This window comes from Cucumis sativus, chromosome 6 (assembly GCF_000004075.3).
Source record: "Cucumis sativus cultivar 9930 chromosome 6, Cucumber_9930_V3, whole genome shotgun sequence".
Taxonomy (NCBI): Eukaryota; Viridiplantae; Streptophyta; class Magnoliopsida; order Cucurbitales; family Cucurbitaceae; genus Cucumis; species Cucumis sativus.
Genome location: NC_026660.2, coordinates 17,529,902 through 17,553,540, shown reverse-complemented (window position 1 = coordinate 17,553,540; position 23,639 = coordinate 17,529,902). Strand labels below are relative to the sequence as shown.

Below are 23,639 nucleotides of genomic sequence, written 5' to 3'. Positions count from 1 at the left end.
TTACCCACTAAGCTACCTACAAAGGCGTTGAGGTCAAGTTGATAAGAGTAAGGTGAGCTGCTACGTGTTAAGGCGAGAGCCAGGTGTGTTCTAAAGTTTGAATTTGAAGAAGCTATGCTACACGTTCGAAGTTTGAAGTTTGTTATAAATCTTTCTATTCAAGAAAGAATGTATTATGCATCTTCAACGGATGTTATTAAGTTAATAAAGAGTTCGTTTATTTATCTTGCGTTGTTGTTTTTCCCTTATCGCTTAGTAGTTTTAAGAGTCCTAGTTCGAGCTAAGCTTTAAGTGTAAAGTTCAAGGTTCAAAGGTTTAAAATCGAGTGTTATGGTGTTTTGCTAACAGACGTCAAGGCTCCTCAAGTCGTGTTCGAGTGCCACAACGCGAGGATAAGGACATTTTGTGGGGTGGTGTGTAACACTACTCGAGAAATTTTAATTTAACAACTTTTAGCTATTGTGAAGATACTCTTCTTTTGAAGGGATATAAAAGGATGAGATTTTAGTTTAAAACACTTGTTAATTGATATGATAAATTAGAAAAAAAAAGTTATTTTAAAAAATTAAGGAACCATCTATTTTACCGAACATCTAAAAATGGTTAAAATTTTCTAAAGTTGCATTTTGGTCTCCCAAAAGCATTCATAAACGAAATATAAATCAACCCGTTAAGCATTATACAACAATAATATATATCAAGTTTCAGAATAATGTAGCATATACATATAATCTAACTTATAAATCTAAATTCTATACGAAAATTCTGCTCTTTATATTTAAGGAAGTATGTATATAAATAAGATATAAAATCATCTTCCATGGTGAATGTGCGGCAAAATTGAAGCTTTTATGCTATCCCCAACGATACTCGTAGTGCCACGCGAAGCAAAATTGTTCGAGTCTGAAGCTTCCACATCCAATAAACATATCGTTTCCTCATAGTTGGACGAATCATTATTATTAGCCCATGAATGTTGAACTTGCATTGATCGCACTCCCTCCAACTCCATAGCCACTTCTTTCATGCTGGGCCGCTCTTCCCCTTTAATTCTCAAGCATTTCATTGCTACCTTAGCCACTTGTTTAACAGCTTCCTCAAAACTTGCCTCTTTCACCATCATCGCTTTCTCCACAACTTCTTCCAACCGATCTTCTTTCATTGCACAAAGCACATACATTGCTAGGTTCCTCTCCTCTTCTGGCCCATCAAAACTCACCGCTTTCTTCCCAGTTATAAGCTCTAACAACACTATTCCAAAACTATAAACGTCGCTCTTCTCTGTCAACTCGCTTGTCAATAAGTACTCTGGGTCTAAATACCCTAATGTCCCTTGTACCAACGTGGATACTTGTGTTTGATCCATTGGAACCAACTTTGACGCTCCAAAATCGGATACCTTTGCAGTGTAATTATTATCTAAAAGTATGTTGGTCGTCTTGACATCTCTATGAATAATTGGAGTGGAAGCTGACGAATGTAAATACGAAAGCACACCTGCAGTCTCCAATGCTATTTTTAAGCGGGCTTCCCACGAAAGTGAAGCATGCTTGGTTTTGTCATGGATGTGTTCAAAGAGGGTGCCATTGGTTACAAACTCATACACCAACAACGGGACTTGTGTCTCTAAACAACATCCCAAGAGTCTGACCACGTTGCGATGGTTGATTTGAGACAAAACAATAACTTCATTAATGAATTGATCAGTTTGGGATTGGTCTATAAGTTTCGATTTCTTGATTGCCACTGCCAAGCCATCTTCTAAGACTCCTTTGTAAACAGTACCGTACCCACCTTTGCCAACAATAGTGCTATGGTCGTAGTTGTTTGTGGCCTTCTCCAATTCTTCTTTGGTGAAAATTCTGACCATTTCATTTGGGGAGGATTGCCATTGAGAAAGTTGTTGTTGAAGTATGAAACCTCCATTTTCTTTAAAAAATTTCTCTTTCCTTTTGATGAACTTCCACTTTTTGTAACCCAAGAATATCCATGTGCTAGCAATTACTAAAACAGTGAACCCTACTCCAATTCCTACATTTTGCTTGGGTACGTATATCATTATTTATATTCAAAGCATATATATGGAGAATTAAAGCATACAAAAAGATTTGATAAGTATTAGAGAACATAAAAACATACCGATTATGATGGGAATAGCCTTGGAATCTCGAGTGCAGCCGTGTCCATCTTCCCCTCGTCTTCCATCTCCTTTATAGTTTTTAGGACATTTGCAAGTATAGCTTCCATTTGTGTTAATGCATTCGTGCGTGCAGTCATTCAGCTCTTTATGCTCGCATTCATTTATATCTAAACAAATCCACAAAATTAAATTTAACAATAAAGTCATTACAAACATTAACACTTCCATTACCAAATTAATCTTCCTATATATAATTTCTTTTTCCTTTTCATCTATATAGACACCGACAAACTTAGGGCTTACTATTTATTGACAAAACTTTATAATTCACCGAAAATGATATTGAAAAAAAATTTAGAAGTGAAACTTAACTTTGAGTATACAATGAGCTGAAAGCTTGTTTCACCACTGAGTTAGTGATTAGTGATTAGTATATATTATAATTTATATATACATATATATAAAATATAAAATTGACAGAGGCTCGAGCCCTCCAGATCACCTATTCTAAATCTGTCGATGCATCGAAATCATTTTCTTGCCTAGCATTGCTCTAATTAACCTTTAAAACTTTGATAAATATTCATGGTCATAAAAATTCATTACATGCACTTGATTATTAAGGGCATGTTTAATAATTATGTATTTTGTTTCTTGTTTCTTGTTTTTCGTTCCTTGTTTCTTTCTTTTTTTAAAAAAAAAACAAGAAACAAAACTATGTCGATAACTATTTATGTTTATTGTTCTTGTAAATTGAACTAAAAGCATAATTTTGTTTGATAATTATTTTTTGTTTCTCGTTGTTTGTGTTATTTTTCATAACATTTTCCATTATTTTTCTAGTATATAGAATTCATTAAAATATAAAAGAGTAGTTATACAACCTGAACATTTTCAAATATACATAAATCCTTGTTGCAAAATTAAAATTAATAACAAGTTACAATACAAATTTTGATTTGAAATACAATTTCTCACTCAATCATTGTCTTAAATGATGTTGATTCTTATTCAACTTTATAAATAATAGGATTGTAAATTCCTAAAAATAACCAAAATGAATATGTTAGTAAAAAAATTATACAAGATAAAATTCTAACTAATTTAGATGGAACTAAAAATAATAAATTTAAATTTAAAATAACATATAAACATGTCTATTGCAAAATTTAAAATTGACAATTGAGAAAATATTTAAACAAACATATTAAATATCTAAATTTGAAAGATCAAAATAATATATAAATTTAAATATTCAACGGTTTTAAATTTTTTTAAAATTGAATTAAAGATGTAAATACGAAAAGTAAATAAATGTAGCAAAATAGAAAAGAAACTTTAAAATTAAAAATGAAAATTGAAATCAAATAATCATTCATTAAATATTAAAAAATTTAAATTCAAAATTAAATTAAATATATAAATATAAAAAATAATAAAGAAAGGAAAAAATATTAAACATGCATGAAAAACAAATAAAAAAATAAAAAAAATATTAAACGTATCTGAAGAATTAATCAAAGAAGGAAAAAATATTAAACATATATGAAAAATTAATAAAAGAAGGAAAAATTATTGAACATATATGAAAAATTAATAAAAGAAGAAAAAAAGGGAAGAAGGATTTCGAAATATAGTAAAATAAATTAAAATATATACAAGTTATATCAAAATTTTGAATTATATTATCACTAACATATCATTGATAAAATTTGTTATTTTTGAAAATTGCAGAAAAAGAGAATACAAAATAATTAATGTTAGGAGTTGAACTCAAGAAATGAAGGAAAATATGATTTTAAGCATGTCTCTACCAACTAGCAAACAAACAATAAAATAGACTACAAAAAAATTGAAATAAAATAAAACGAAAAGATAACTAGGAGGAAACTACTTTTCATATTTTCTCAATTTTTGTTCAATTTTAAAAAATATTTCTTAAAATTTGAAAACGACTATTGTATTTTTTAAGAAATGATAAACAAAAAGAGAAGAAAAAATAAGAAGCTTATCAACCAAGTCCTTAATCTTTACCCTTTACTATTTATTCGTCGATTCTTCATCTATCTATATATATCGTTTTCTCACACTTCCCCTTTTATTTTCTCTCAATTTTTGTAGTCTTTATTTTCATTCCCATCTATTTTCCTGTGGTCTCTCACTAACCTTTATAATAACGACCATCATTATTAATTCTTTTAAAAAATAATGAAATGGTAAGATATGAAGGAAAATTAGTAGAGAAAAGTACGGTATTCATACCTTGATCACATCCTTGAGGGAGATATGGATTTCCTTCGTAACCATCCGGACATTGGCAACGATATTGAGATCTATCATCAGAGAAATTACTATTCCTTTTAGTATCTTTTCTACAAACATCAATTATTTCACTTTCAGTACTCCAATCAACCACAACCTCAACTTCCGTATCTTCAAAATTATCAATATAACTTTGTTTAAACTCAAACCCTTCTTCTCCAACCACAAAAGCATACCCACACGGTTTATTCTGCACTAAATTACGATCAGTATCAAGTAACGCTGGAGCCACAGTCAAATTCAAATCACTCGACCCATCTGGAATATCCAACTTACAACATCCATTCCCAGAACACGACCAAGTATTATTCTTATTATTATTTGGACATACCGCAATACAACCAGTTAGAAATTGATCACCTCCCTTCAGCTTCCCTGTGAAAAAACCGAACGTATTGCAACCGATGGCGATGAACTTGTTTTTGCCATCCGCAATCGGGAATGTCGCCGTTGCAGGAAGGTTGGTTGTGTTGGGGATAAAAGAACGATTCACTAATGACACATCCTCGTTGCAAAATCGGACTATGGGCTGCAAGATATGGAGCTCACCATTGAGTGATATATTGGTAACGCTAATGTTTGTGTCCTTTAGAAACGCCTTTGGAGGGTTAAAGGCTTTGTCACATGTAATTAAGAATGCTTGGTTGAAATAACATCCTTGTTTTACTCCAAATGGATATGGAATTCGTAAGTCGCCACACCATTCATCACAATCAGGTTTGGCTTGTGAGGCTGCTGAGGCCAGTGTTGATAATAAGATGATCACCGTGAGACCCACAAGAGTCTTCCTCAAACGCTCCATCTTAAAGCTGAATTAAGAAATTAGCTAGATCGAGAGAAACTGAAAGTATATTTAAGATGTTGGGATGATGGGAAGACTTCAATGTTGAACATTTCAAGTTTTCAATGGTCGCCATTTTCTACTTTCACATAAATTAAATGACAAAAAGTTTGGAGAAACATTGTTTTCATTGTTTATTAATTTTTTAATTACTCAACTCGGGATCGCTTGTTAATATTTGGTTTCATTATTTTATTTAATACAAACAAAACTCAATCTGTCATAAATCTTTTAAGGTGGCACACAATTAAAATTGGAAACCACATGAATTATAAAAACATCATAAAGATAAGTCAAATAAGTATATTATAGTTGTGTGTTATGTTAGGTAATTATTTTTTAGGTTAGTTTGTTTGATTGTTTTGTTGGTCGTGCCAAGGCCATGAGGTTCCCTCTCTACCTAGTAGCAATAAAATACCTTAAAAAAGAACAAGAATAATAGATATATAAATAAGAACAACAATAATAGATATATAAATAATAACAACTATTCTGTTGATATACAAAATCTAAAATGGTTACCAGTCATTATATATGTCTGCTTCATGGAATAACACACACTACCACAAGAAAGGCATTTCTTCATGGTTGTAGTTTTTATTTCTTGACGTTTTTTTGAAAAAAATGTTAAGAAAGGAGTGGTTTCAAAGATAAAACGTCAAGAATTTTTATGAAAAGGCGGAGGTAAACCAAATTTCAAATTTTTTGACATTTATTAAACGTCAAGTAATATGTTTTTTTCTTGACGTTTTAAAAACATCAAGGAATATCTATTAAATTCTTAAAGTTTTAAAACGTCAAGAATGTTTTGTAAATTTGACATTTTTGTCGCTTTTTAAACGTCAAGCAATATGTATGATTGAAACGTCAAGCGATATTGCAATATTTCAATGATATGTCAGCCAAATGACCTATGCCCAACTTCACCACTGATCAAGCGATATACCGATGAAACATTACTAATTTTTCAATAATACACACAAGTTTCCAAATGATTAAGTAATTGAATGTGAGACAATAAAAGAGAGAATATATATATGAAGGAAACTTGAGATCAGGATATCATTGACCTTGAAAAAATTGTTGGTCTTTTGCTATGCTTACTGTCTGAGTTGTCTGCTATTAGTGTAATTTATGTTTGGTTCTTCCTCATGTAACATCTTTTTTCTAGTGTCCTTATGATAAATCTATCAGTTTTTTTTTTTTTTTTTTTTTTTTTTTTTTTTTTTTGTGGAGATTTAGAATGATTTGACCACATGGTTATATTGGTACAATATGTAGTTTATTGAAAATGGACTTGAAGGAGATGCTGATTCTGGCGGCGAAGAAGATGAAACGGAGGACACTGATGGTGTGAAAGTGGAACATCTACACATTTCAGATTATCAAGGTTTTGCACTAATATCCAATTGATTTACTATAGTAATGAATCTACCAAGTAAGTGATTGATGTTTGATTCGTGACAAGACTTGTTGTAATTTAGTTATCTATGACAATACATTGCATTTAGTTTCTTTGTAAAAATATATTACCAAGGTTTAGTTTCTATTTTACTTGTATTTATCCATTTGGGAAAATTCGATAGATTTAGTGTACTTAGTTTTTTTGTAAAAATGTTATCTATGTTATTGTTATATATGAAAGTTCTTATTTATATGTGTACTAGTTTTGTGTTAAAATAGAATCATTGGATAACAGACAAAAAATATAATTGAATTACAATTTTTTTTAAAAAAAAATTCATAACATACTTGAGGGTTTTAAAATGTCATAAACAAGTGCATCCTTGACGGTTTTTCAATGTCATAAACAATCAATTTTTTTACGGTTATTAAATGTCATGAATACTTATACTCTTGACGGTTTTAAGTTGTCATAAACATTCACACTCTTGACGGTTTTTACTGTCATGAACATTTGTATACTTTACGTTTATAAAACATCAACGTTCAATATTCTTGACATTTTTATCAACCGTCAAGAACTTTGGCTTTCTTGACACTAGCTTCAAGGACGGTTTTAAAACTGTCAAGAATAGCGATTATTGATAGTTTAAAAACGTCAAGAGAGTCTGTTTTTGTAGTAGTGACAGTTTTTCTCAAGTTTGATTTTTCTCATGTTCACATTTAAGAAATAGACTGATATTAAGACCCAAGACTTAAGGTTTAACATTTCAAAGATTAGAAGAAAAAAACCGAAAGGTTGCATATAAACCTGGTCAACTAAAGCATGCCCATTGGAAAGTAACAATAACAAATTGGTTATCATACTAAAACATTCCTCACTATCTTTCCAAAAATATAACCATAGATTAACTTAGCCCCATTTGAGAAGAATTCAGTTTGTAATTAAAAAAGAAATTAATTTGTGTTATTTTAAAATATAGCATAATGAATCAAAAGTATTCACAAAATATCACAATCTATCTACAATAGACTCACAATCTATCTACAATAGACTCTGATAGACCAAGATAGACTTTAATATGTGTATGTCTATCATCATGATAGATTCATGTAATAGTCTATCTTGATCCATCTTATTCTATCACAAATAGATTGAGACATTTTCTTATAATTGTAAATAATTTTAGCAGTTTTGTCCTTTAAAATAATTTATGTGTTATAGTTGTTTAAAAAAATGTGCTAACTTTGTGTACCAATTATGGGGTATAGGCTCATGCCTATGAAGGGTCGTCTTTTGATTTGGTGGAATAAGAGTGGTCAGAGTCGTCGACTCAATAAACCTACCAATTTGGGGTAAAACCAAATTGGGAGATGAGAACATAACTGCACAAAAAGGAATTCACTTATTATCTATTTTAGGGAAAATAGATATGTATTCTCTTGAGTTCTAATTCACCATCTTGGATTTTTGCTTGATTTACACTTGTAAGGTGATGATGCTTCCACCAGAAAACCAATATACTTTACCTTTTTTATCTCTTTTGCATGTGAAATTGATAAAAGTAAATGTGCCTCTTCTTCTCTCTTTTGCCAATGCTTGTTTAATGGTTATGATAGAGTTTTGCATGAAGATGAAAGAATATATAAGATAGAAGAAGAGATGAAGAGAAGAAATAAGAAGAATCAATGCAAGAATTTTTAAGTGGTTCAATTAAAAGCAACCTACGTCTACTACACTTGGAAGCAAGAGTTTTATTAAAAGAAATTCCAACAACTGATACAAAGTTTTCTATCTCTCTATTCTCTTTTATTTATAGTATATAGAAACAAGATTAGTTATAACTAAAAAGAGAAATTTTTTGCAGCTAGCTTTTCTTTAACATCTATTTGAGATGACTAATTTAGGTTATATTTTTCCACAAATATTCAACTTAAAAGATGGTATATACTAATCGTTACTTTTTTGCAGGTTCTAGGAACCATATTGATTGAATACACATGAGAAATTTTATTCGGTTGACTGGTTTGGTCAACATGTTGGCTACGTTTTCACTTGTATGGACTTTAAACACTTCAACTTCTTGTTTTTCTATTTGTTCTAGTATGAAATCAAATTTAATATATATGTGTAACTGTGATATTGTTGGTTTGTGGACAAATGAATGGTGCTTTGATTATCATAGTAAACCGTTACAGATTTTTGTGATATTCCAAAGTCCTTCTGTAACGTTTCGAGTTTAGGAGGGGAACATGAATGAACCGATATCACATCTGAATGAGAGGGATCCTGAGGACTTAAAAGGTAAGGTTAAGAAAGACTTGAAAGAATTAAAAGTTACTACCTATATGAACAAAGTTCACCTACCTTTTCGGTTGCTTGATCATAGGAACTCCAAAGTTAAGCATGCTTAACTTGGAGAAATTCTATGTTAGGTAACCTTAAGGAAATTTTTCTAAGATGCATGTGAGTAAGGACAAAGCATTCTAAAAGATTCGTGTTAGTTTGTGGAGAGAAATTTCACTATAATAAGCGTTTAAGATAAGTAAGGACGATGTTACCAAGTCGCAAGGAAATGTCGGAGTTTCAAATTTCGAATCCTGATCTGAATCTTGAGCCTTAGGCACATTACAAATGATATCACAAAGGAACCTTTTCCATTAACATGTGATTTGAAGACGAAACAAGAGGAAGCTGGTGGGCATGTAACGTATCGAGTTTAGGAGAGGGGCATCAATGAACTGGTATCACATCTAAATGAAAAGATTTTTTAGGACACATGAAAAGAAATGTTAAGAAAGACTTAAAAGAATTAAAAGTTACTACATATACGAACAAGGTTCACCTTTCCTTTTCGATGGCTTGATCATAGGAGCTCCAAAGTTAAGCATGTTTAGTTTGGAGCAATTCTATGTTGGGTGACCTTCTAGGAATTTTCCTAAGATGCGAGTGAGGACAAAAAGTATGTTGAAAGGAATCAGTATGCTGAAAGGACTCGTATTAATTTGTAGGGAGAACTTTCACTCTAACAAGCCTTTAAGACAAGTAAGCATGATGTTACTAGGTCGCAGAGGATGTAGAAAATTTCGGAGATCCAAATTCAAAATCCTAGGCCTATAGCGTTACACCTTCAACAATCTTGTTAACCAAATAGCTTCTTTAATAACTCCTAAAAGAGCTATATATTTAGCTCAAATAGGTCATTAGGACATACTTTATACATAACTTGGGCATTCATAAACCCCTTTAGATACTTAAGAACCCATTTGGATGCCTCCGAATAACTTTTACCTGAGTTTTCCATATACCTACTTATTAAACTAGATAAGTAAGATATATAAATAAGATCTAGTAGAAATCATTAGGTACATAGTACTACCTACAACTTGTGAGTAGGGTGTAACAATCCAAATTTTCTACCTAAGTCGAGGTCATTAACTTTTGACAAAATACCTTGGTTGACACAAAATGAAACGTAAGGCATTTGAAAAACATTCGAACGAGGAAAAAAAACAACTTTAAGGCAGGTCTGGTTTCAAATATTCAAAACTAAAAAAAAAAAGTATTGTTTACAAAAAAGAAGCTCGTAAAAAAAAGTATTGTTTACAAAAAAGAAGCTCGTAAGCTAAGTTTCAACACAGTGTTTTAAACGTCAAAAACATAAAACGGAAGCAAAATAACATGTTCCCCATGGCAATCATGCTTCCTTCCTGCCCCTCGCCGGTTTGCCACCTTTGTTACCTTTGCCTAAAAAATTAAACATAAATGAGTGAGTACAAAAATACTCAGTAAGAGACCCAATATTGGTCCCGTTAGGGAAAAATAAATTGTTAATGTCCTATTGGATACCCTGCACAGTCACAGTCTTGTGATCCCGTAGGATACACGTATCAGTCTAACGCCCCGAGGGGCCCCGAGGGACGTACATTTCAGTCTAGTGTTCTGCAGAAACACATATCAGTCTAATGCTCCCGAATGGTGCATAATAATTGGTGATCTCGTGTGACACCTACAAGGTACACATCCCAATAAAAACTAACAATTTTCCCTCAGTCCATTCTAAACATCTTAACAGTCATTTATAACACCGTTCCATTACTTCAACATATATAGTTTTCTCACTTAACATTCTAATAGTCAACTTATCTCACTTTAGCCCAAAGACCGTTGGTAACAATTTACAATCCAACCACAAAGTCATGACACCTCTCAGTTCACCAGTACAAGCCACACTTTATATTATAACCCACACCCAAATCAGTCAAAATCACGAGTTCACATCCAAAAATTTATACAACACCATCTACTAAAATCGTCCTATCTACAACCACACCTGCATATTTAATCCCTGCATATTTAATACCAGACAATCTCCATATGCATTTAACACCAAGTTTACGTCGATTTATGTATATGCATTGTTCCAGTCATTTACAGTACACATTCAACACTACATCAATGCATACATATATATATATATATATATATATATATATATATAACGGTAATTGAGTTCAGTAGTAGAGAAAACCCTTACTAACACATAATTCGACCTTATACTATCGTATACTATCCATTCTTTAACATAACTGTCAACTATCCTCAATTCAAACAACCAACATTTTTAATTTAGTCATTTCATCAACACACATAAAACTATGTAAAGCCATTAAGTCCCTTTAACCACATCGACTTAATCTTAGCAGGCATTCCCTTTAAGTTGCTCAATTGCACATATAACATTCAAAATGGTTTTAATCATTTAAATGTAGAAATTCCCTTACCTCGATTTTTATGCAAAATTCCTTGGTCGAACTAATTCCAACAATCAAATCCCAAAAAAAAAAAAATTGAACTTCAACGAAGTATACTGCGAAACTCAAGGACACTAACTCCAAATCACCCATGTTGCCTTCAACAATAACATCAATTCAACCAAATAACGAACATCACATTTCAATTATTTACAATGCAGAACCTCCTAACCCATCAATTTCATCCTTACTAAAACAAACTTACAACAACGTAGAGGCAGCGGCGCACAAAACTAAAGCAAACGAGATTGTGCAAAAGATTTGGGCATGGATCGACTTCAAATTCGTGGCTGGAAAAAGAAGCACGATGCTGTCTTACTGTCGGCCGACGAACAGACGCGGCGGTTCAGAAAACAGAGGAGAAAGGAGGGGGTAGACGGCCGGCGGCTGGGCTGCGGCGAACGGAAGGGAAGGGAAAGAAATTGGGCGACGAACGAAAGGGAAGAGAGGGAGGAGTGCGGCTGGGCTGCGAACGGAAGGAGAAGAGAGAGAAAAAAAAAAGGGTGGTTGCTAGGGCAGAAGGAAGAAGGAGAAAGGAAAAAAATGGAGGAAAAGAAAAGAGAAAAGAAAAAGAGAAGGAAAGAAAAGAAAATAAAGGAAAAAGAAAAAAAAGAAACAGGGGGTGGCTGTGCGTGCGGGAGGGAGAAGAAAGGGGAAATTAAATTTTAAAATTTTCTTTTCTTTTATATAATATAACAATTAATAATTATAATAATATTAATAAATATATTTATTATTATTATCATAACATTTAAATTCCCTTCTTCCCTTAACTTCTTTTTTTTTTAAAAAAAAAAAAAATAAATCAATCTTCAAACTAAAATGCAAATTTGGTTTTAAAAAATAAGATACCTTAAAGATTGGGGTTTTACATAGGGGATGTTTGTCATCTACTTAATATGGTTGGGATCTTCTTGTTTTGGACAATTAGTAGTTGATAGTTTAATGTTTTGTGCAAGGGGAATAGCCATTTGCTTTACATCTAACACATTAAACTTTTTAAATACCTTATAGTAGTAGTTGCTTTTATGATCTATGACTAGAGTCCTCTATGTTCTGTCTCTAGTAATGTTAATGCCTAGAATTCTTTTCAATTCTCCAAATTCCTTTACATTAAACTCTTCCTTTAAGGGCTTCTTTACTCTTTTAATATCATATTTCGATTTTCCTGCAGGTAACATATCATCTACATAAAAGAGTAAATACACATTAAAGGAATAAGAATTTGAATTTACATAGGCACAACTATCATATGAACTTTTTATTAAAGCCAAGTTTCAAAATGAAATCATCAAACCTTTTGTATCAACACTTTGTTGATTGTTTTAAACCATATATAGTCCTTTTAAGGTGATACTTGATCTTCTTTACCTTTTTCAATGTATCCTTGTGGCTGATTCATGTAGATAACTTCTGTTAGATCCCTATGTAAGAAAATGATGTCTTAACATCAAGCTGTTTAAGTTCTAAACCTTCTTGATAACTAGAACCTAAACAACTAATGAAAGAAGCATTCTTATGAAGGTTTGTTTAACCACTAGTGGAAATATCTCATCGTAATCAATTCCCTTCCTTTGAGTAAAGTCTTTGCTACAAGCCTAGCTTTAGATCTAGGAGATTTTAGTCCAAGTAATCCTTCTTTAAGTTTATAAATCCATTTACAAGTTATGGTCTTACATCCTTTTGGTAGATTTACAAGAGTCCATATATAATTAATGGTGAGAGATTCCATTTCATCATTCATAACATTTATCTAATGTTTAGTATTAGAAGAGTTTACTTCCTCACCAAATGTTTTAGGTTCATCATCATTTAGATGGCTCATAGCATTTAGAGAAAAACTCACAAAGTCTGCCTCATTGAATCTAGAAAGAGGAACAAATAATAGTTCTTTGTTATCTATCTCTAGCTAAAGAATAATTTGCTAGGTCATTTTTTTAAGAATTTTCGGTAGAGTGCCACTTGATTATGTTCCTTCCATAGTGGTATTCCCATGCATTACAAAGTACATTACAAAGTATTCATACAATACATTACAAATTACATTACAAAGTATTCATACAATACATTACAAAGTACAAAAATTGAAAGTAAAAAGAAATGAGTCAAGTCGCAGAATGCGTTGTCATGCATTCCTTGGCTCTTTTACAAGTTAGAGGAATGGTGGGTGAGCTTCTCTCTCTACTCTCTCTTTAAGCTTTCACTTAGATGTTGATTAAAGAAGAGGTAGAACTACTACAAATGGTGAAGGATTCTAAAACTCGTTCTTTCACCGACATCCTTAAGGGATGACCTCTTTTGTTTTTTGTTTTGTTTTGGTTTTTTTTTTGTTCATGGTGAAGTTGGCTTCTTTTATAGACATACATTAGGAAAAAAACTAATTATGCTATTCTGCACATTCGTCCTTGCCTATGTTGAACATTCGTTCTTGCGTACAAATGTCAGTGCAGAAAGTAGGGGTTTCTTGTCACATTAGCTCTAGCTACCACTCTTATCTTCTAGTGAATCACCTCGTGTAATGATGTGCTAGCATCTCGCCTTATGACTCGTCAGAAAACTTCTTATCGGTGAGTTCAGTGCACGATCCTCACTTCATTTCTCTTCTTTTCACCATCCTGCATGTAAAGACACTTAAAAGCATAGTTAATTAGGTATGATCACTTATGTACGGTGCATTCTCTTGATATTCTAAATTTGTACCAAAAGCTATGCATTTTGATCATTTATCTCACGATTTGACTCCGTTATTTTACCTAAAAGGCCATAATAACTTGTATTTTTATAAGTTATCAAATAACAACACCAGATGACAACAATTTTTAATTAATCACTCTGAACCAACTATATTGTCGATTAAACATCAAGAAACTGAGTAACCCACGTGTTGACTACTGCCTCTGATATCGAGACCCAAAAACCATAAAAAATAACCTCCTCTGATTAGTGACCCACGTGTTGAGTAACCCATTGCAAACCTAAGAAGAACCAACTCCCACTAAGATGAAAAACCAAGGCTAAATTTGATTCATCTGACGTTGGAACTCACTGTCGAAAGACACCCAAAAACACCCACGAAATGCCTACGTCAAACGCCAACGTCAGATGCTTATCGAATGTTGTCAACCACTCAAACTTGTTGTGGAGTACTCCAAAATATTTTTGGAAAGGAAGCATTTCCAAATAGTTATGGAGTACTTCAAGCTCTCACTATAAAATTTGATCAGGGAAGAAAAAGGAGAAAAATTCTTTACAGATGGTTGAAAGCTTCCTTTCCACCTTTCTTCCTAGGGTTTAGCCTATTTAAGCCCTCTTGTGGTCCATTCAAACCTCCTTTCCTTAGCGTAAGAGGAGGCTTTTTATAGACAGTTTTTTGGGTGAAAAACCTTTATCCTTCTGAACATGTCAGCACTGCTTGCCGAAAGCAGCCTCTGTAAACATGTCACATCACTCTAACTACCATTCTTGTCTTTTAGCGAGTCTCTTCTTACCTAATCATTTGATCTTTTCGTCTGGTCTTCTCGCCAGTTCCCTTGCAATACACCAGCTTCTTCTTTTCTTTTTTTTAGCTTGCGTTAATAAAATAAAAGTACGATAAAACAGGCATGAAAGCTTATGTAAAGTGCATTTTCAAATAGTTATGGATTTTCAACATTGAATACAAGATTTAACACTTTTTCTATGCGTTCTAACCACATTATTCTACCTAAAAAGTCATAATAACTTGTATTTTTACAAGGTATCAATAGCCACAAATTCAAGAGAATATCCTAATTAACTTATCCAAAAACTATCTACCTATAAGCAATCTAAGCTCAAAAGTATACCAATCAACAATAAGGTAGTGTTCTTAAGTGTACCAATCAACTCCACCCTCCCCTCCTCCATATGAACAATTCTAAAAATTGACCTATATTATCTATCCAGAAAGTTTTAGAATGACAACCACAACAAAAAAATTTCTAATTTCAAATCACAAATAAGTCAGAATCACATGTACAAACTCATAAGATCAGCTAACTCAACTCGCACCTCGTCTACCTCAGCCTGCGAGTATAAACATACAAAATAAACTTGTCTAATTGTTGCACATCGAATACCTTGTTGCGTACATAGTTGAAAAAGATACACGACCTAGTTATAGCATAACAAACATGTTTTGGTAGCACCAATCTTATCGCAACGGAAAACAAATGTTGTATGGGCACATGACAATCATGAGATTTAAACTATTAAGTTTTAAATTTGTCATTGACACAAAGTTTTTAATATTATGAAAAAGTAACCTTTGGGAACCTTTATTTCGAACAAAGTCTTCAAAACGCATTGCTTTTCTTCTTTTGTAAGATTATAACACGTGGGAGGAATGAATATTTTCTTTTCTCTACTGATAAGAGCAAGCTCTAGTCGAAATTTTAGGTAAACTAAATCACTTCTAGAATTCAACTCATCCTTCCTTTACCCTGGAATATCAAGAAGCGTACTTGAGATTTTCATTTCAATGTGCATCACATCTAAACAATGTCTGACATGAAGATATTTCCAATATGACAACTCAAAAAAGGAAGATAACCTATTCATGCAAATATTTTCACTTCTGTTCATCGGCAACTTCTTATAGCTCTTTTTTCCTCTAGGAAATTCAAGACCTTTCAATTTTAAATACATAGCTGCCCCAGATAGTGGTTCTAGAATTGTACCAAGTTTTTCTTTACAGTTGAATGACTTCTTTTGTTGTCGGTACAGATGATTGTGTGCTAGAAATCTTTGATGCCCTAGGTATGCTATTTTCTTTCCATGTCTTAACCTTATAGAATTTGTATTATCTCCACAAATTGGGCATGTCTTATATTATTTAACACAACATCCACTAAGGTTATCATATGCAAGAAAATCATTGATTGTCCACAACAAAATCTGACCTTAAGTTGAATAGTTCTTCTCGGTAAGCATCATAACATTCAACACCACTTTTCTATAAAAGTTTTAAATCTTTAATTAGTGGTGCTAAGTCTATGCCTATATCATCCCCCAGTTGTTTTGGACTTGAAATTAGCATTGATAGCATCATGTACTTTCTTTTCAAAAACAACCATGGTGGAAATTATAAATAATGATCACTACTGGCCAACAAATGTATTTAGAAGTCATGTCACCATGAGGATTTACTCCATCGGCTGACAGTGCCGAACGAAGATCTCTAGGTCCATAATTGAAGTCTAGCCATTTAAAGTCTACTAACTTCTATGCTGGAGAGTCTACTGGATGTCATAACTTAGCATGCTTAATTCTTTCACTAACATGTCAAGTCAAGTTTTTCCGCACATTCAATACTGCTGAATAGCCTTTTGAATTGTAGAATTGGTGGAAAGTATCATATCACTTTTGAGGGAAATTTCTTTCTCTCTTCATTTGTATCCTTAAAGATTTTTCAGCTTCATTGACCACATTTAGGGCAACATTCAATTGCATTAGCAAATTCTTTCTTATACAGACAACAATTATTAGGGCATCCATGAATCTTTTCATATTCCATTCCTAACGCACCTAATGTTTTTTTTCTTCCATACAATGAAGTTTGGAGCTCATTGGTAGTAGGTAGATTTTCCTTTAAACTTTTAAGTAATTCTAAAAAATTGGCATCACTCCATCAATACCTAACTTTTAAATTATACAATTTAACTAGAGTAGAGAACATGGTGTAATGGTTTTTTAGTATCAATAAGCAACTTCTCAAATCCCATTTGGTTCTTTTGAATGCTCCTCGTGAGCAACTTCAATCATCTCTTCACATGTAACTTCAATACACTTCCAACATCAATCTCTTCACATGTATGTGTGTGGTAAACTTTGAAGATTCTTCATAGAAGGATGAGTTAATAAGGTTCTTTCTCATGCCAAAACCAAATTTTATAACTTTCATTAATACCATTAACTTATAAATGAACTCCAACACCTTTCTACTATGCTTTTCACAATTTCCACATTTCAAATAAGAACAATCGAATCTAGGAGCTAGTTGTATTAGAAAATCCAAATTTGATGAAGTTTTTCATATACCCAACGCATAATCTTTGGATAATCTACTTTTCTCGATCTATGATCTAGTGAGAAATAACATAAATCAATTGAAAAAATCAATTGATATTATTCAAAAGAAAACAAATATGGAGATTAAACAAACATTCACTTAATAGAACTAACTTCTAACTTTATTAATAAAACAATATAAGCCTTATTAGAATTTAATCAACAGCTCTCCTTTCTATCGTGGTAGATAATATTTTAACACAAACCAACCATCATCTTTAGATATAGAATGAGATATATTTTGATATATATTCATAAGACTGGGATATATTTCACATTTTTGTTCTTTTACCAGTAACATACATGTTGCAAAGTATATTTGTATATTATATAATGTTTTGTGGATGCAAGAGGTATTGGAATTCCATATCATTCCACAATTAGAGCAACCAAATTTCTTTGATACAAATATCTTTATGATAGTATCAATCTCAAATAGACCCAATAGAAACATCAATGTATACTTATCTAAGGACTAAAGTGTTGGGTTTTTTTTTTTTTTTTTGTCAAAAAGAATAAGATTTTTTTTTTATTATTTAATGAATGTTGGTTATTTAGATATGGGATGCAAAGTTATTTTTGTTGGAGATAAAAGATTTTCCTTTTTAATAGGAATCTTTTATCTACATCTTTTTAATGATATCTTGAAGAATTCATCGTGGACTTTAAATATCAAAGCTCTTCGCTTGGTTCGACGTGCACTTTATTGAACATTCAATTTCGAAAACATTCTTTCGGGAGGAAGGTTTCGAAGTTACATCAATTACCTTCTTTGTGATGACAAATTACTGAAGATCTACAGGTGATCTTACTGTGTACTAGTTGATAAAAAATGTACACTACGACAAAAATTGAATTACTTGACATTAATATACAATGTCAAGTAAATGTCAATTAAACCTATAATTGACGTTTTAAAAAGTGCCAAGTAAACGTTTGTTAAATATAGTCCTATTACTTGACACTAAAAAACAGTCAAGTACTCTATTTCTTGACATTATTTTTGTGTCAAGTAAGATAGTATTTGACGGTTTTTGAACGTCAAGTAAGATCATATATATATTTGACACTATCTAGTCAAGTATATTATCTTACTTGATGTGTAGATCTACACATCAAGTAAGATAATATACTTGACTTTATTTACCCATTATCATGTGAGATAGTATACCTAACACTATGTACCCATCAAGTAAAATTCTATAGTTGACACTATTTATCCATCAAGTAAAATGATATAATTGAATCAAATAAAATAGTATACGTGACATGTGACATGTATTTAACATCATGTATACCGTTTATTAATATATTAAATATACTTAATTTTTCATTTTCTGCATTACATACATTCGTTTCAATAAGACATATCCATTGACAAAATAAACTCTCTAACTAGTAGTTACACAACAAAAAAAGGACAAAAAGTTTAGTATAATATGTAAACCAACAATAATTTCATTCTTCTCAACAATATGTCATCAACAATTACACAATTCCAATTTAATATAGCCAGCTAAAAGTTCCTATATATGTCATATTCCAAAATTAACAATAATAATAGTTATCTAGATCTTATATAACAAAAAACATGTGTGGTATACCAAAACTAAAGTCTATCCCCATATATCTTTTGTCTCGTAATGGCTATGAATAAAACATATACTTCCATAAAAAAAGGTTATGAGCATTCACATATCTTAGCTATTTACAAAATTAACAAGATCATATCTAGGTGTGTCTATCATATGTACCAAGCTAAAAATTCAGCCCACTTCACTCATACTTCACTTCTTGCAGTTTGCAAAAATCAATGACATTTTCTCACAAGACGTAACTCTTTCGACATATATCATATAACTCAAAAGGTAGTTGAAATGAAAAACTAGACCCATCAACCATTACCCTTTCAACATATCTGAGAATATATTTCAACTGAATTGGTAGATTGAATGTTGCACTAGTTACTTCCACCTCCTTTGTCATCGACCTCGAAGCTTTTACCTAACACGATTAAGTAACATTGACGAAATGCAACTCTAGCCACTTTTATAATATTAGTCTTCTTACTTCGACCATCAACTACGAATGCTCCCTTGACAAATCAAATAATGCGTAAGAAAAAAGAACCTATATGCACTACGTATCAATATATGCATGATTGACTTATCATAGCTGCAGGATAGTCACAACATAATACAATTCATAATACACAATAAGTGTGTAATATATGCATGATTGGCTACCATAGCTGGAGGATAGACACAACATAGTACAACTCAAAATATACAATAACTGTGTAATATTTGCATGATTTCCAAATGATAAAGGATTATTACATACCTCAACCATATTGTATATTTTTTCTTTCAACTCAGTCGACACTAGCTTCCAAGATTCATGTGTAATTTGGGATATGATAATGCACACAAGATCTAGTGAAAGATTGTAAGTTATGCTCATTCTCACCAATTGGTACTCCATTTTTATTATAGTCAACTATTGTTTTCTACCCTGTCCAACTCATATGTATTCGCATTGTCAAAACCTACTTTGACCTCCTCCAATCTAAGTCGTTAGTTCCTATCACTTGCTAGTTCCATTGTATAAGAATCAACCTAAGAAAAAAAACAGTTTAGTTAGCTAAGTGTACGGTGCAAAATATTCATAAAAAACTAGTAAGTAAAAACTCACCCAAACATTTACTCATTAGGAATCCATGTGCCTTCACAATCAGCTCACACATATGTTGGAGTGTTATCGTCTAAATCAAGTGTACATTCAATATCTAACGTAGCTTTAGGCACCCCTTGACAATTTAGAATTGTATCTCTATTGAAGTTTATAAATTCAATTTTCAAGAAGCCTTAAAATGTTTAAGTCATCATGTCTCTCACTACTTCTAATCACCTAAATAGAAGTACAAAACTTAAGTATATACATAAACAAAAGAATAAGAATCTACAATCAATGACGGGAAGCTCAAGGTATGCTTGGTTCTTGAGTGCTACCTGGAGAAAAAAAAACATTTAAAAACGTGAACAAGTTCGTCATCATTGTATTGGTCCTCGAAATCTCTTTGTGGTGGAGTAAGAACAATAGACCATCGACTATAACTTGGATCCTTAACAAAAAACACTTGTCTTGCTTCGGTTGCGAGTATGAAAGAATCGTTCTTAAGCCCTATTCTATTTAAGTCAACTAACACAAATCCAAGCTCGTCAGTTTTGATACCACCACTATCTTCAACCCAATCACATTTAAAAATGACAACCTTGAATGTATTATAATTAAGTTCTCAAATCTCCTCTATCACACCATAAAATGATATTTCTCGAATTATAGGAATTTTATTTTTCAAGCTACATACTTGCATTGTTTTTGTAACTAAACTGACTCCACTATTCTGTACAGTTTTGTTTTTATCATGCGACTTTGTGTGGTAGTGACATCTATTAATAGCATAACTATTGTAAGTAGTCACAACTGGATGAGAGCAATGAGCAATCCATCGCAAGTTATCTGAAATCTTAGCATCTCCTGTTGCAAGTTTTATTCCAACCTAAGTGACATGGACTTGGACAATTAAAATATAAACGAGAAAGAATAATGTTAAATATCTAATTTCATGTTATACCTTTTCTCGTAACCAAGCTATGATGGTTCGATTGTGTTCATCTTGGATTCATTTTTGGTTATTTGATCTATTTCGGTGTTGTTGTTGCAATGTGATCAAATGCTTCCTTTTGAAGTACAACAGGGAATGTTAGTCACTCTATATATGGTTGCAAGGTTGAAATATAATTAGTTTAAGTTTCATGAATTTCAATGAAATAAATCGATTATAAAGAGAAGAACTTACTCTATATATGGTTGCATATCAACGATATTCACCAAAACATATCGATGAGCTTGATGTAAAAGCTTTTGTTCATGTAAAAGCATGCTTGCATGGTTGATAATAAAGCAATGCCACAACGCATATGCATTGAAAAAAAAGTAATACCTGAAAGAATAGCAAACATAGATCAATTCAATGCATTAACTTTCATAATTTAATTTGATGACATATTATATTGTTCAAGGAGTCCATACCCTTAAATATAAAGAGCAAGTTTATTTTGAATGATTAACAGATAATGTCATGAGAATAATAAAGATATATATAAAGAGCAAGTTTATTTTGAACATAGAAAAAGAGTCCATACCCTTCTAGAAGCAAACATTTTACTCAACCAAAAAAATGATGAGAATGACATATTTTGAATCTGAAAACTTTGTCAGCCAAATTATGGGCATTTTATCAAACAATTGGTGGGCAACACAAAAGAATATTCATTTACTTAGTGGCAACAAGAAAACTAGAAAAATTAAGGAATAAATACAAAAATTTGTGAAGAACATATCTTAGATGCAATGTTGAGAATTGAGTTTCAAGTTTAATTGAAAAAATCGGCAGGAGCAAGAACTCGATTCTTCTTAAATTTCGACCATGGGATTTTGTGTCCAGAAACCACTTTGCAATTTTTAGCAAATAGCCTAAAGTTTTACCATCTTTTCTCGGATGACTTACTCAAAGAAAAGTACAGATAGTAAAGATTAGATCCATAAATACCTGAGAGACCGCCACCGACGACGAAGGTAGAAGATGGCAGGTGTAATGCCCAAAGAAAAGGTAAATATATATATATATATATATATATATATATATATAATATATATATATATATATATTTTATTTTTACTTTAATATTAAAAATTTCTTTATTATTTTTCTTTTCTTCTTTTTCTTTTTCTTTTCTTTTCTCCCTTCTTCTTCCCCGTGCGATCGTGACTCCCACCCACCTTCCGTCTCCTTCCGTTCGCAGCAAGCAGCCGCTGACCATCCCTTCTCCTCTCCGTTCCGCCAGATCGAGCCGAACTCAACCGCAACATCTGTTTCTTCCTCCGTTCACCGAAGCCGAACCCACTTTCTTTTCTTCTTCGATCCAAAACTGTCGCTGTAACCGTCGGCCGCCGCGTAACTTTCCGTCCAGATTTGCACCGCAAGACCTTCCGCCGTTGCAACCGTTGCTCTTTCTCCGCTGCCCAGCCGTCTCAGTCGGTTCTGTCTCCATCGAAGCCACGGTTCCGCAACCGTCTCCGCCGGTTCTGTCTTCGTGAAGCCCTGCCGCGCAACCTCTGTTTCGAGCCGCCGCCCATTCCGTTCTCCTCTGTTTTCTGCACTGCCGCGCGACTCTCCAACCGCGTCAGATCGTTGATCGATTTGAGGCAGCCGCCACGTCTCCTTTGGTCGACCGTTGACCGACCCACATTTAGGATTTTTGCTGCGAGTTCGACATTCGTGCGTTGAGGTGTTGGGAGTATCGTTAGACTCCCTTACATTCACAATCAGTTTGTGAATTGTTGAGGGTTCAGTTCGCCAATATTTCGGTGAGTTGGAACTTACGTTGAGGAAAGTAAGTGAGATATGTATCGTGAAAGTAATTGAATTTTTGTGTTGTTGTGCTTAGGATTGTTTCGAGGACGTTAGTTGATTTAGAAGCTTCCCCAACTTTGAGGTAAGGGATTTTCTACTGGACTCATAATTAAGATGCATTGACTGTATGGACCGTATTATATTATTTGAACTGAGTAGAGATGACTGTTATGATGTATGTTTGGACATTGACTTAAAGTTTAATGTTTGCTGTGTTTGACTGGGAGAAATTAATACATATATGTGCATGGGTTGATGTGGACTGTGGTTGAGTATATGTTGTGACTGTCTGGTTATGTATGTGTACAAGGATAAGGATGTGGAAACGACTGAATCTCGTAGTTGTTGCTTATATAAAGTGTGGATTTGATTAGTAGATTGATTCTTCTCTAGACTGAATTTATAATATCTACTGTTATGTTGTGTGCTTGTGAACGAAAGAAACGTCGTGGTTGTACCCTTGGTGACTGAGGAGGAGGTTATGATTGTTAAGCTTGTTAACTGATGAAATGATATGCTTTTTACTGACCTTGGGCTAAATTAGAGTAGGA

General features: G+C 32.6%; 1 protein-coding gene and 1 long non-coding RNA gene across 2 annotated transcripts; both read right to left on the bottom strand.

The window, feature by feature from the left end:
- Positions 1-647: 647 nt before the first annotated feature.
- On the bottom strand, positions 648-5,293 carry LOC105436006 (wall-associated receptor kinase 2). Its single transcript, XM_031888063.1, has 3 exons — positions 4,403-5,293; positions 2,140-2,307; positions 648-2,031 (listed from the first exon to the last, which is right to left on the bottom strand). The coding sequence occupies exons 1-3, from the start codon at positions 5,262-5,264 to the stop codon at positions 812-814; spliced, it is 2,250 nt and encodes a 749-aa protein (XP_031743923.1). The 5' UTR covers positions 5,265-5,293; the 3' UTR covers positions 648-811.
- A 4,965-nt stretch (positions 5,294-10,258) lies between these two features.
- LOC116404400 lies at positions 10,259-12,158 on the bottom strand. Its single transcript, XR_004217242.1, has 2 exons — positions 10,558-12,158; positions 10,259-10,455 (listed from the first exon to the last, which is right to left on the bottom strand). It is a non-coding gene; the product is annotated as an uncharacterized LOC116404400 (long non-coding RNA).
- Between the last annotated feature and the right edge of the window lie 11,481 nt (positions 12,159-23,639).

Bases quoted from the DNA above. Each gene is read 5' to 3' on its own strand.
- LOC105436006 (XM_031888063.1), bottom strand. From the start codon at position 5,264: ATGGAGCGTTTGAGGAAGACTCTTGTGGGTCTCACGGTGATCATCTTA. The intron at 2,308-4,402 runs GTATGAATACCG...GGATTTGTTTAG, and splicing joins CCCTCAAGGATGTGATCAAG to ATATAAATGAATGCGAGCAT. The intron at 2,032-2,139 runs GTATGTTTTTAT...AGCAAAATGTAG, and splicing joins GGCTATTCCCATCATAATCG to GAATTGGAGTAGGGTTCACT.